The following is a 15,114-nucleotide window of genomic DNA, read 5'->3' as shown; positions in this document are numbered from 1 at the left end:
ATCATATTGGTTCATTGGTTAGTGAGTTAATTATTGTATTTTTATGTTCTAAAGAATGAGATACTACTATATATTTGAATAGTAGTGGCGCCCTTAGCATCTAAGAACTCGTGTTTTCTAAAGGGTAAAAAGAGAGGAGAAAAATAGCCTAAAACCACTCAAAGGATTGACCTATAATAGTGTGGAACCATCATGGGATCTATGTGAAGCTTTCCTAAAAAGGAGAACTCAGTATTAAAAGTAATGAAATCTGAAGCTATAGTCAAATAAACCTTACTTACTACTTTATGTTATAGGATAGTACTTATTAACTTAATAGATTAGGTAGGTGTTTTTTTACATAATTAAATTACCCCCCCCAAAAATTTTACCCCCGGGGTAAATTAGTTTGGGGGGGGTAATTACCACCCCCAACAGATTTGGGGGGAGTATTTACCCCCCCCAACAGACTTTAGGGGGGGTAATTACCCCCCCAATCAAATTTTACCCCCGGGGTAAAAATTTTGGGGGGGGTAAAAAAAAATTTCGGCGCGCTTCGCGCGCCATTTTACCCCCCCCCAAACACGAATTACCCCCCCCCCTAAAATTTTTTACCCCCCCCCCAAAAAAAAGCTTGGACGCCCCTGGCGGGAGGATTCTTCTTTGATTTCAAGTTATCATCTAGAGAACCCACGGGCATCATCCGCTTGTGATAGGATGCAATACTCTAACGTCCACTGGTGCATATCAGGTTAAGTAACATTCAACAGGCAACCAATCCTTTGATTGCCCGACCATTGTCTGGAAGTTCTAACTGTGCATCGTAATGCGTTGCACCTGCTTTGAGACAAGGCATTACCCTCTATTCTAAATATGCATCTGAAATAGCAACAGTAGGTACCATTTTAAACGTCTTAGCTTTGACGCGGTGTAGAGCCGGGATTCGAACCCCTCAACTTCACGACGGCGATAAATGTTTAGCCACAATCGCGGGTTCATAACAACCATAACCCTAATTTTTCGCTTGTACTTTTTTAGCAGATTAAACTTTAACGTTCGGCCTTGACACGACGCTATTTAGACACACTTATATAAACTTTAACTTAAAAATGCCCTTAGTTCATTTTGATGAAAGGCAACTCCTAAAAGTCAAAATTATCGAGGGATCTTAAGGGATAAGACAATGGCAGGTACACACAATTACCCCTTCTGTTGATTTCAATTGGTGATTGAAAAGTTTGAACACTAAACTAAATGGGTTAACCAATCAAAATTCAATACAAGTCCACAAAATTGTTGTGCCAACGAATAAGAAAACAATATTATAAAACTTTTTTGGGGACTAGTGTATTAAACAGGCCACGTTACAGGGATAAAGGGATAAGAAAATGGTCAATAAATTTTTGTATATGTCAATATTGACGATACACAAAGTTACCCCTTGTGTAGATGAAATTAGTGGTTGAAACGTTAGGATACTCAACATAATGAACTAAACAACCAGGTACACAAAGTTGATGAGCCAACGAATAAGAAAACATAATTATAAAACTTTGGGAACAAGTGTAATAATCAGACTAATGTCCCCTCACTTCCTGGATTTTTCAGTGTTGTAAATTACATGAACTTGAAATTTTAAAACTTAATTTTCAAACAAAGCATGTTATTAAGAATAGCTACGTTACTAGAAAAAATCATTGGATCCAAAAAATGTCTTTAGCAAACATATATGTACATATATAAAACACACAATATTGATTTTTATAAATGAAAAACACAAATAGCAAATGTTATGGTTGAGGGTAAGCACAAAACATTTTAAAAATGAATAAAGTGTGAATATTTTAGATGTAAAAACAAGGATGACAACATCCATAAGTAGCGAAGTTAAAAATTAGAAAAAATACTATAGAGCAGTGTCATACAATAAACATTAAACTTGGTAAATAGGGAAATCACAAAACCTTTAAAATCACAAAAACTAAAAAATCTAGGAATCGATCTAGCACCGCATATAATAGAAAAATCTTTATGAAACTTGATGGAAAATGTGCATATTTAATCCCTGATAATTTCAGCCATCAATCCTGACTAGGAATAGAAAAAATCACGAAAACCTAAAAATCTAGGAAACGATCCAGTGTAGTAGGGCGGCATCATATGGACAAGCCTTTCATAGAGTTGCTATGCTTCGGCTTATCAAATCACAACCCAGCGCTAATCCTAGTTTATCACCACTTCACCCGGCCCCTTCGGGGCCTTGCCGACACCTCACAAGCAGCGGTCAAATTGGACATCTCTGATAGTGGGAGGGGCGCGGCCCCTCTACAACCCCAAGCCCCATTCACCTGTCTTGCCAGGAGATGTCTACCTCCCCTTGCCGCAGCCGGACCTTCCACTTTCTCTGCCATCACCTGCCTACCCCAAGGAGGCAGCCTTCCCTCCTACCTTTGCGCTGGTGGACACAGCCCCCAGCTCAAAGGAACCCATCACCAGCTACCCCTCATAATCTATTATTATACTTCTATTTGCTATATAAACCTGTATGTCTATTGTAATGAATCAGTTCAAAATATATCCTTTAATCAGTAACTCCTTGTAGTTATTTATTGGTAGAATCTTTAAGGCTAGGGGCTCGTTTGAATCGAACTCGCTCAGTAGGGTTGAACTGCTTCACCCCTACTACAACTTGGTGTCAGCGTGTTTCAATCGAGCCCTGCTAAAACTAGCCAATTCTACCTCTGGCCGAGGGATTGGACCCTTTTGCAAGTAAGGGGACAGTCAACTGACAACCTTAGAAGCACTCCTGGCCGAGAGATTGGACCCTTTTGCAAGTAAGGGGACAGTCAACTGACATCCACCAAGAATTCAAGAAGCCAACTGACCCAAGAAACGGCCTTTTTAGGCCACTTTTTATCATTTTTGAACGCACCACGTAGGTATTTTTACCTACTGCGGGTAAATTTTGCCTGCTGAACGCACCACACGGCACCCTTAGTGACTGTCCAAGCCGCTTTGCGGATTCATCCTACGCGTCAGCCTTAGCGTCTAGGCCAGCAAAGGTAGGACCCACTAATGGGGCACTTCCGCAAATTTTGCGGGTTTGATAAGTGTCTGACAACCTGATTCTAGGGCTCAAAGGACCAAAGGTCTAGACACAACTGTAGCTGAAAGCCTCGTCCCCGAGCAGTTACACTAGCTGACACTCCTAAAAGCTTGGAGAATGCTAGCATAGTTGTAGTTGCCTCCTGCGAGTATCAACGGACTAAAGGTCCAGACGCAGCTGTAGCTGAAAGCCTCGTTCCCAAGCAGTTACACTAGCCAACACTCCTAAAAGCAGGGAGAATGCTAGCATAGTTGCAGTCGCCTCCTGCGAGAAACAACCTAGAGGGGAGTCTTGAATAGAAACGACCACATTTGCCGCAATGTTTTGCGATTACGCTTAGGAAGGAGCATATGAACGCATTGTCGGAAGTGTGGGGCACCCTCTGCGGGGTGTAACAACTGTGATTAGGAAGGAGCATAAGTATTGCATCACAGAGGTGTCCATCATTTACCACACTGTTGGGTAGTCACGATTGGGGTGATACCGCAGTGTTGGGAGCTGCGTAGCTGGTCTCCCTGAGAAGGCAATGTGTGGCTGCGAAGCTCCAGCACACAAGTAAGGCCTACCACTGCGACGGATAGCAGAATTCGAACCCACGGCGCTGCAGGACGGGACATTCCCTGCCGCCACCTCTCTGGATTCGAACCCACAGCGCTGCAGGACGGGATATTCCCTGCCGCCACCTCTCTGGATTCGAACCCACGGCGCTGCAGGACGGGACATTCCCTGCCGCCACCACCTGGATTCGAACCCGCGGCGCTGCAGGACGGGACATTCCCTGCCGCCACCACTCCAGATACGAACCACCGGCGCTAGCAGGACGGGTATTCCCTGCCGCCGCTGCTTCTAAACCCAACTGTGTCGCTGGAACCAGCCCAGGACACAACCTACCGGGGCTTGCAGGACGGGCATTCCCTGCTGCCACCACTTCAAGAATCAGCTTCTAAAGCTCTGTGCCCCCACCATGGTAAGAGAGGGCATCATAGCTGTGGCCCGACCGCCGCGGAAATTCCGCCCGACGCCAGCGGAATGCAAGAACCCCCTATCTAGTGGCCAGGAATTACCCTTCCACATCAGGGTGCGGTCCCCCACTCACGACCCTGCCCAGCATGTGCAGGTCAACGCGATGATAGATCCCGGCAACCGTATGCCCGGGTCTGCAGTAATTTCCGAGTCCCTCATGCACGCAATGGGCGTGCAGAGGCTACTGATTCCAACACGTACACGTATCATCACTGCCAATGAAAGGGGGCAGCCCCTCCAGGTACTTGGCGAACTAAGCGAGCTCTATATGGCGGTGAGCCACTCGCTCATCCTCCATTTGTACCGCGTGACTGTGGTCAGGAATCTCCCGCGCCCACTGAGCTTAGGGGGGGTCTTTCTGTGTGAGTTCGGAACTAGGCTTTGTTTCGACATGCAGACCCCCTGCCTGTGGGTGCGTGGGGAGTTTATCGCCCTCCACGTTGCCCCAGTGGACCGCGAGACCGCCAAGAGAGAGTTAAGCTACGAGGGTCCCCCAGAGGCCGAACCCGTCGAGTCGCGGCCAGCTAAATCCGGGACTGGGCCCGTCAAGTCGCGGCCTGATGCCCCCGGTGCCGCGCTCGGCCAGCGGAGTACAGCCACCCCCGGTACCGCGCTCGGCCAGCAAAGTCCGGCTGACCCCAAGACCAAGCCCACCAAGCCGCGGCTGGTCTCCACCCAGTCCGAGCCCGTCAAATAGAGGCCGGACGCCCCTGGTGCCAGGCCCGTCAAGTCGCGGCTGGCCACCACCGAGCCCGAGCCTGCCAAGTCACGGCCAGATGTTCCCGGTGCCGAGCCCGTCCAATTACGGTCGGCCACCCGTGACGACACGGAACATGAACCAAGCCACAAGGAGCCGCTGCTGGGCCTGAACCCAGACTCATCCCATGAGAGAACCCACCGGCTAGGGGCTCGTTTGAATCGAACTCGCTCAGTAGGGTTGAACTGCTTCACCCCTACTACACCAGCACCCAAATAAAAAGACAAATCTTACTAAAACTTTGTGGGATTATGCAGAATGTAACATTAATTGACCCCTGAAATTTCCAGCCCTATATCTTGCAAAGGAGTTGAGAAAATCACAAAATTTGAAAATTTAGAAATCGATCTAGCACCCCAAATAACAGACAGCAGATGGATAAAACAATCTATAGATTAGATGGGAACATATTCTAGAATTCTTCACTAAAAATTTCATCTGTCCATCTTTAATAGTAGCTGAGAAAATCACATTTCCTCCACTTCGGGATTTTACGGACATACAGAATTATAGAGTAGCTTCGTTACTCAAAAACCAGAAGACGAAGAAAGTCCCTCAATGACGTCATAAAAATGAGGGATGAGGAGAGGATAAATTTCATCTGTCTATCTTTAATAGTAGCTGAGAAAATCACATTTCTTCCACTTCGTGATTGACAGACAAACGAGATATACGGACGTACGGAATTATAAAGTAGCTTCGCTACTGAAAAACTAGAAGACGATGAAAGTCCCTCAATGACGTCATATAAATGAGGGATGAGGAGAGGTGGAGATGGAAAGAAAACCCCTATGACGTAAAATGTTGATTTTTTGATGGACTTTCTTTGTCTTCTAAAAACTACATCCATTGTACTTGAAGTCCTACTAGCAGCCCCCTTTATTCTTGTTACATTTCAAGCTGAAAAAATTCCAGTTTAGCTTCGACGCCGATATCAGCCGTACTGAAAAATCATGTATAGTATTGTATTACAAACAATTTTCCACAAAGATTAAAATAAAAATCATAAAAGATTTTTCTAACTACTTAATCTTAAATGCAGGTTTCAAGATGGATAAGACAATGGCTGATAAATTAATGTACATCCACAACGATGAAACACAAAATTACCCCTCAATAGACTATAATTAGTGGTTGAAACTTGATACAAAATGAACTAACCAATCAAAATTCAATAAAAGTCTCCAAGGTTGTTAAGCCAACGAATAAGAAAACGTTAGTATAAGACTTCGAAGATTAGCGAACTAAATATGTAAAGAGCATAACGTCCCCAATTAATACCTTAAATCCTTACCAAAACTTGAAGAAATTGGTATTTGTTGTGCAATATGGTGGAATTTCAAAAAATACATTAAACGTGTCTCTAGGAGCATTTTGGCAAGCGGCCCAGGTCGTTCGGAATAAAACGTGGAAAGACAAGGATAAAAAGTTAATATGAGAAGTCTAAAGTAACACAGTTTGAGAGATCTTAAGCGAATTATGTGAAAAAATTCGCTCGTAGTATTGAATAAAAAGTAGTATGGCTGATATAGAAAGCCTGGAGAGCTAGCAGACAGAAAAAATTAAATTAACCTTAGTTGTCAGCTACGGCCGTTAGATGGCGGTAGAGAGACGTAGTATAGAGGGAGTACCTCTTGCGGCAGATTCGTGCATTATAAATGATATACAGGCTATATGAAGCGGCAGGGGCCGACGATAATGTATAGGCACGTTTATATACTCTTAACTGAGTGGTAGTAGAGGAGGACTCTACGTAAGGCGGTACAGGCCAGATAAGTTTCTCAATTGCGGTAGGCAGATTGTGAGACGGAACGGTACAAGTTTAGATTAAACCACGAGGGGTGGTTGTTGTCAAGCTGAGCGCGAAAGCAAGTAGTCTTACACACACACACGCACACACACACTTACACTCGGACTACAGGGGCCGAGAGAAAGCTCGCTGTTTTACTTCATTCTTTATCTGACCATTGAACGAACAACATCTAAATACAAAAGTGAAAGAATAAAGAATAAAGGATAGTGAAACATAGGTTTATGCTACAAAGTCGCTTGTGATATTAATCGTTTAAGTTTTTTCTAAAAATTTATTTTTCCCTCCCTCCCACTCCCTTAAATTTTTCATCAATATCTTTTAATTTTATAGCATTTTTTCTTTATATTTTTCCTTTTCATAATTCACCGATTTTCTTATGCACGTGGTTTTTGATAGGGCAATAATATATAGTTTTATGATTTAAATTTCGAATTGAATGCTATAAGACTTAACCTAAAAATTTTTTATAAGGGTCATTTTTAATGTCGATTCGATTTATTTCTTTTAAATATTAATTTCCTACTCATAATGCTTCGTTTATTGTATATTCGTTCATTCTAGATTTCTCGATTTATATTTTATATAAATTTTTCAGATTTTTATCATAAGCCTTTTTGTTTCCATCTCATACGGCGCATATTTGCACATAAAATGGCCGACGGTGAGGATGAGATGCAGTTGCCACATTTGGGCGATATAGCCCAGGAGTTGCCGGCGTTTGAGGAAGAAAACGGTTTCGAGCCTGTATCTCCAGGTATTATTTTAATTGACAGACCATTGGCTGTTAAGTTCAGAGTTTTTCTTTTAGTCACGTATCATGATATAGACCTATGGTTATATATGTTACATCAATTCTATGCTTTTTTAAATTTTTCGACTCGTGCATACACTTGTTTAAGGCACAATAATATATAAAATAAAATATACTTTAGCAAAGTTGCAAACCTGTCGACTAAATTCATGGATTTTCATGTTGGACATGTTTTGTTCAGCTTTAACCATTCAAAATAGCAGTTGCAATGTATAAATGAAAATTGATAATTGAAATAGTTTTTTATTTTTTAGCAGCGGACGTAGATGATGATCCCGCTGTTGATAGTGACGAAAGTGTCCATGATCAAGAGGATCAGATCGACGCCGCTCATGCGCAGTTCCATGAATCACAACCAGCTCCTATGATGGATGAGATTGCGGAGGCGGATCGAATGAATGATGGAAACGGAAGAGATCCAGCGGATTTATTGGCCATGCTGGCTGATGATGCACCAATGGGAGCCAGACCGTTTCGGGCTTCCACACCTCTCATTCCAGCGGCTCAATCTTACATTCAACAAGAAAGGGCCAGATATGGTCAGCATGATCATATCAATAGAGTAGCACAGCAACACCCTCAGCATCTTCCACAATGCCGGCCCGGTCCAGTTCATCATCCATCTCAGAATCAGGCAATGAATTTTAATCATGTTAACATAAATGCGGCACCATATATGGCAGGAGGCGCGGCAGCTAGGCCCCAACCGCAGCAAAACGGCGAAAGCATACGCCATAGGTCGGAGGAACTACCCAGAGTGCCGACAAAATCAGCTCAGTCTGTCATGCCTCCACGTGGTACGTGTCATGACCGAGGATCAACGGCTGACAGGCCTTTATCTGTCGATAATTCGGGTCAGGTACCAAACAGTGTTCTTATCGACGTAATTCGCATGCTAGCCAGCGATAGAAATCAGAAAAATCAGCAGAGCGCCAGTGCTTCTCAGCCATCGACCAGCAATGGTGTTGGCAGCGTCCAGCAACAGCAAGTTCAGCAGCAGCAGAGGGCTGGCATACAAGCATCTCAAGCGGCCAATTTTCAACAGGCTACGCCGTTTCCCCAGGGTTGGCAGATGGTCGCGTTGCCGAGCAGAAGACTCGTCGCAGGCGTGCCTACAAAAACAAAGCCGCCCAGTTTCTGCCTAGTACATTATGCCGTTACGCAACAAACCAGATTGGGAAAAATAACTGAGGTCAACGCGCAGAATTGCCGTGACTCCAGTTATTTGAGGTTGATGCAGAAGACTGGTCTCGATCTATTATCTGTCCAGAACAATATCGAGGTAACATTATTACAATTATACGATAAAAGAGTCTCGTTCGCAGTTCTAGTCCTTACTCTCTTTTGCGGTTTCAATTTTTTAATTTCACAAGTATTGTGGCACTGAGATGTGTTTTTTATCTGTAATGCTGTAGATCTTAACAGGCACTAGAGCGGTTTATCTGTACAATGTAATATTTGAGGTCATTGTTGTATATCACCATATTTGATTTAAGTAACATTTAAGTATTATAAAATTTGTTACGTTTTAAACTATAATTTAGGACGCAGTTCGCGAGCTTTACAACATGTATTTGCCCCCTGAGGCCCACGCCGCCGTGCATCGCAGTATGGAGTTCTCGCTTATGGCCATCGAGCTGCTCAAGTTCATGAGTCTCTACACGAGTTTGGCGTTTACAAACAGCCCCTCTGTGGTTGTCAAGTTTGCCTGCAACGATAACCGTGAAGTTCTGCAGGGCGAGAGGCTAACCAGATTAAATACCTTGCGCAAGGAGCACGAAGAAAGTGAGAAGCGCAGACGGGACAGAGAGCGGGAGGCTAGACCATCTGCGAAACGCTTCACTGGCACGTGCCACAATTGGTAAGCGACAAAAATTTTTAATATATCTTATTTGCAGCCGTTTTGAGTTTGTTGTAATAATAGTTGGATCTCGATTTTGCGTGGGCAATCAATGGATATGCCAAATAAATAATCAAGGATGTTTTCTTTTCGAAAAATACATAGTTTAGTTTTTTAAAAAAAAAAAAAAAAATATATTCGCAATTTAGCTTACCATTTAGCAGAGAGTTTCTTAGTTGTTAAATTCAGCCAGTCTAATGTTTTATTATATTTTCAGCCAGAAACAAGGCCATAGAGCCTCTCAGTGCACAGCTCCTAAGAAAAAGGACTGAAGCGAGGCTTCGAGTTCCCCGGCCATAGCGGCATATCCATCCACCAAAGCCGAGGAGCTCCTTATTGACGATGTTATCGCCCTGCTCGATAACGACAATTTAACTGACACAAATTCTATTGACTTTAACTCCAATGGTAATATTGAAAATGACGACAATACTTCTGTAAAAATTGTTACCAGTGACTTAATAGTAAATTCTTTAAGTGACATTTCTGACCAAGATTTTGCGGCTTTTATTGACAAGGAAATTGACCGGTTGCAAGGCCTTGGTTTTGGTCCAGTTGCAGGAGGGATCCATGATCCAAAGGCTCAATTATTTTATAAACAAATTTTAAACGCCAGTGATTCAGTTTTAGAACTATTAAGAGATGGTTATAAGCCGGACATAGTTACTCCTCTTCCTGAGGCGACAGATATCAGGAACAATATGAGCGCTTTGCAAAACATTCAATTCGTTCAGGCAAAAACAGACAAATGGGTTAAGGAAAACATTGTTAGAAAAGTTGATTATAAACCATATTTTGTCAACCCTTTGACGGTGGCGTCAAAATTGGATAGTGAGGGTAACGTGAAATTGCGACAGTGTCTAGATCTGTCGCGTACACTGAACGATTGTTTAAGAAAAGTCTCTATGAAAATGGAGGATATCTCCATGGTCCTTCCCAGAGTTACACCCGGCTGCTGGATGTCCGTGTTGGACATCTCAGCGATGTATTGCCATTTGGCATTACATCCAGAGTTTCGTGGTTTATTTGGTTTTGTGGTTGTCAACCCCTCCGGCACGCGGGAGTTCTATGAGTTTTTAACGCTGCCATTTGGCACAGGTTAGTTATTTTTATCATTTTCTAATTCTATCAATGGCATAAATTTTCGATACGCAAGTGCTAAAACGCATAAGGATAGCGATGTCTATTGTTTAATGAATGCAATATGAAATGTATTTGACAGCCTCATGCATGCTGAAAACCAAAAAACGAATGTATATTTTTTGTTTTTACGTTTTGGTAGTGTTTTTCTTAAGAAACGATCGGGCGTCAAATTGAACTATACGTATTTCTTCAAATTGATCCATAAGAATGCAATATTTTTTGTCAGGTCCAGCCACATACATAATGAATTCTCTGATAGTCCCCATACGAAGATTCTGCCACGCTCGAGGCATCGATTTATCGACATTTGTCGATGACTCGTTCAATTCAGCCTTGTCTAAGATTAAAGGATTGGCTAGCCTTAAGTTCATAAAATTTGTGTTCGAAAGCACAGGCTGGACGTTAAATTTATCGAAATGTTTCGGGCCTGCCACTTCTTTGTGTTACCTGGGTTTCAATTTAGACTCGATTTCCATGAGAATCAGTGTCCCTCTAATGAAGATAATAATTCTTACAAATGATATTAACGCTGCAATTTCAAAAGCTGATAGGGTTGGTGTAATACAGGCCAAAGAATTAGCACATATCCTTGGTGTATGTTGTCACCTTCTCCATTCTCATGGAAATATAATGAGAGTGGTGACTAGAGCATGTCAGCAGACACTCGGATTGACTGTTCAGGAGAAAGGATGGTCCGGGTCGTTAGTTATAAACGATAGAATGTTACAAGAATTCGAAAAGTTGAAAGTTTACTTAATAAGGTGTGTACATTCGAGTTTTTAGTTTTTGAAATGTTTTCAAAATATAAAAAAAAAAAAAAAAATTTTTTTTTTTTTTTTTTTTTGCAAGATACAAGTCCGACTCAGTTGTGCATATATTTTTTCCCCGGCATCTTACGAATGTATTGTTTAAGCCTCGGTTAAGTTTTGACGTTCATTTAAATATGAGTTATACATTTAAATATTCTTTGTTTTTATTTTAGTTTCAACGGACAACCTGTCAACAAGTGCAATGCTGTCATCAACATTATCCAACCTGCGAAGCAGGCAGTTTTGCTGGAAGCTGTAGATCCTCTAGACATCACGCAGATAGAGTCCATCATGGTCTCTGATTCGAGTGAATCTAGGGCTTATGTATTTGAAGCGGAACAACTTCGTTTTATAAAGGAGTTTCCCTTCGAATACGATGAGATGCAGCAGTCCAGTACACTGCGAGAGTTGTTGGCAGTTGTTAAAATGTTTGAACAGGAATCCTTTCTCCAGCAAAATAGACACAAAACAGTGGTTTGGTGCACGGACAATCGCGGCTTAGTCAGCATTTTGAACCGCGGCTCTAGAGTAGAAATTCTACAGCGCCATGTGATAAATATCAAGCTAGTCCAGCTACAGTTTGACATTATTCTCCTGCCAGTATGGCAAAGGAGGAGCACGTTGTTGCTCAAAATTGCCGACGAGGGATCTAAAGTAAGTAACACCGACGAGTGGTCGGTAGCTCTCGAGGACTATAATTTAATATGTGAGAAATTTATGGTTATGCCGGATATCGATCTTATGGCCAGCGCGGCAAATACAAAATGTTCGGCGTTTTATTCAAAGTTGCCGGATAAAACGGCATTAGGCACCGACTTTTTTATACAAGAATTGGATAATAAGCGAGTCATGTACATATGCCCTCCGGTCAAACTTATAGTTCCAGCACTACATAAAATTTTAAGTATACCGTCCGCCACTACCGTTTTTGTCATTCCCTTATGGCAGTCTGCTTGTTTTTGGTCGCAGTTTATTGAAGCCGGAAGGTTTAAGTCTTTCATAAAAAGAATTTTTGTGTTTAAGACCATTTTTACATCAGAAGCAGCAGATTGCATGTTTAAAGGAATGTGTAATTTTTCTATGATCGCTTTATTGATTAAAACCTGAGTTGTGCATTTATTAGTTAATAGAAATGTTCTATTTATTGGGCTACGATACTTCTTTGGCAAGATTTAGTAATATACAGATAAGACTTTATTAGATCATATGGGGAGGTTATATTTCTATTTTCGTCATAACGAAAACATGTAATAGGATTTGAAGATAGTTCATTCGTACCCAATAAAATGATATCATTTTCCATGCAGATATAATTATTTTAATTCATGTATACATCTGATTTGTAATCTAAAGTATTCAATAACCATTCAAGTCCAGAAAACATAGGATCGTGAGAAGCATTTTTATTTTTTAAAATATTTACATACAATTTAGGCACATTATTCTAAATTCAGTTAGGTTGTTTGGACGAAATTAGATTATGTATGCTTATAAGAGAAACCCTGCTGGTTTCGGACTTTTTGGTTTTCACAAGTACTTTTATTATCCATTTATGTCCTTTTATGTATTTGTCAAACATTCGGTCTTTCCATGAAAGTGCAATTTGAAAATTATTCTAGTCTGTGATACGCTCTGAAAATTTAATATATATTTGTTGGCTGTTCAAGAAATGGGTTTTACAATCTTAATATTTGGCCTTTTTTAGTAGTTGATTCCGAATGGATTTCATATATGTGAACACTGATTTTTTACAAATTAAACGAGTTTTTTTCGGAAATTTGTTATTTGAATTCTCAATTTGTATACCCATTTCAGATTTTATATTAGAGGAATCCGCGGAAATCAGTATAAAATGGGTCGCGCCGGATTTGATCCAGCTTACCGAGTCAGAGGACAACAAAGACCTATGAGAGGCAAGTATAGTTGTTCAAATGATATAAATCGGGTAGTAAAGGCAGGAATCGAATGTTTTTTCGGCGTTAGGATTGGTAGTCTTTTAGTCTCAGATTTATGATACAACAAACAAAGAAATTTGTTAATGTACAATGGTCGGTTTCGACACATATTTTTTCTTTTCATTCAAGTGGCTGAATAACTGTCTCTATAAGAGGTTTTTAATGCGTACGAAGTTTTGTTTTATTCAAACCTATGGTTAATTTAATCTATATTTTTAGTCGGAGAGGGTCTTCCTGCTCGAATTTCACAGAGGCCAGCTCTGAGAATCATGAAAGCAGCGCGAGGTCTGAATTTGTCGCCAACAAAGAGTCGAGATGCCAAATTATACACGTCGTCCCGCGCCCAGTCCACCACGAGCGTGCATTCCCAAGTAGTGGAGGTATTTCTTGCCTATTTGCGCAAAAGGAATCTGCCTGCAACCACGTTCCAGGAGAGGGTGTTGCAGGACTTCATCCATTATCTGGAGGATATAAGGAAGCCTTACTCCTTCCTCAAACAGGTTTGTGGAAGTTTGAAGGCATGGTCATACATAATAGATCAGCCTGTTTCGGAATTTTCACAACGTGTGTCGCGGCTGTTGGAAGGAGCGGTGAGAAGGGCAGCAATGGAACGCGCCCCCGTCAGAAAAGCCACGCCCATTCCTAAGGGCGTTCTCACGGCAATCATGCGCAAGATAGTCTACGACTATGACTCCATCTGGGACATTCCGCTGCCAGTTTTCCGAGCGACGGTGGCAATAATTTTGCAGTTCCACACATTCACTCGTCTCGCCGATCTTGATCAAGTGAGGGCATGCCATATAAGCCAAGATCAAATCGGCGGGGTGGAAGTTCTGCGAGTGATCTACCCCAAGAGGAAGAATGACCAAGAACATGAAGGATGTACAAACCTGTTGGCATCAGAGGGCGGAGATATGTGCCCGGTGGCGCTGATTAAGAAGTACTATCGCAGATGTGGATTTCAGTTCATGGGGGAAGGGATACTGGATGAAAACTTCTTGTTCTGCAGATCTTCAACCATGTGGCTGCCAGGAGGTAGACAAATTGTAGCTGACGGCAGGTATCAACTCTCGCCACAGACTCTATTGAATGATATCACGCAGTTATGCCGTCAAGTAGGATATTTCGGCCCAGTGGGCAGAAAGTCCTGTAAAATGTCCGGGGTTTCCGCAGCGTGCGAAGCCGGCTTGTCGGACGAGGCGTTGAGGGATAAGGGGAAGTGGCGGTCGATTGAGATGTCCCGTATGTACCGACAGATGACAGAGCCATATCAAATGGCTTTGTCGCGGTGCATTACAATGCAGGACGATCCACAAATAACGGATTTTGCGCGGAACTCCGGTCAACCAATTTATCGCGGGGCGCAAAATCCTAGGTCGACCTCCCATCCCCAAGTCTCGCGGCGTCCGTCCCCAAGCAGACATGAGGACATTATGACACAGCGGCCACAGGACAGGCCTGCGTCGGCAGCCCAAAGATTATTCCCATGCCAGCCGGTGATAAACGGCCACACAAATAGAGCTGGGCTTTTTCACAATATTGTGATAAATTCTCCGTTCACAGGAGGACAGCGAACGGCGAGATTCGTCGACGACGGCATTGTCAACACACGTTTCACAAGAAACACTGACGCTTTTCGTTCTTGGTTTTAGCCAAACAAATAAGTTTTCCGTTAAGTATTAATTATTATTTTATGTAATATTCGACCTTATAGGTTATGTCCTTTGTGTTTTATCATGGTATTTCAAGGTTAGTCAAGATATTAAGGTTGTCATAAGATTTGGCGGCGGTTAACGATATAATTCTGTTTCGAATGAC

The 15,114-nt window shown here is 42.2% G+C and overlaps 1 protein-coding gene across 1 annotated transcript; it reads left to right on the top strand.

Annotated features, from left to right (window-relative positions):
- Nucleotides 1-7,277: 7,277 nt before the first annotated feature.
- LOC145333851 (uncharacterized) lies at nucleotides 7,278-9,999 on the top strand. Its single transcript, XM_080179109.1, has 4 exons — nucleotides 7,278-7,432; nucleotides 7,744-8,771; nucleotides 9,034-9,350; nucleotides 9,607-9,999. The coding sequence occupies exons 1-4, from the start codon at nucleotides 7,330-7,332 to the stop codon at nucleotides 9,659-9,661; spliced, it is 1,503 nt and encodes a 500-aa protein (XP_080035235.1). The 5' UTR covers nucleotides 7,278-7,329; the 3' UTR covers nucleotides 9,662-9,999.
- Nucleotides 10,000-15,114: the final 5,115 nt, after the last annotated feature.

The sequence above is a fragment of the Acartia tonsa genome, chromosome 12 (assembly GCF_053477335.1).
Source record: "Acartia tonsa isolate MP-2025a chromosome 12, ASM5347733v1, whole genome shotgun sequence".
NCBI classification, from domain to species: Eukaryota; Metazoa; Arthropoda; class Copepoda; order Calanoida; family Acartiidae; genus Acartia; species Acartia tonsa.
This window is presented reverse-complemented; position numbering and strand designations above follow the sequence as displayed.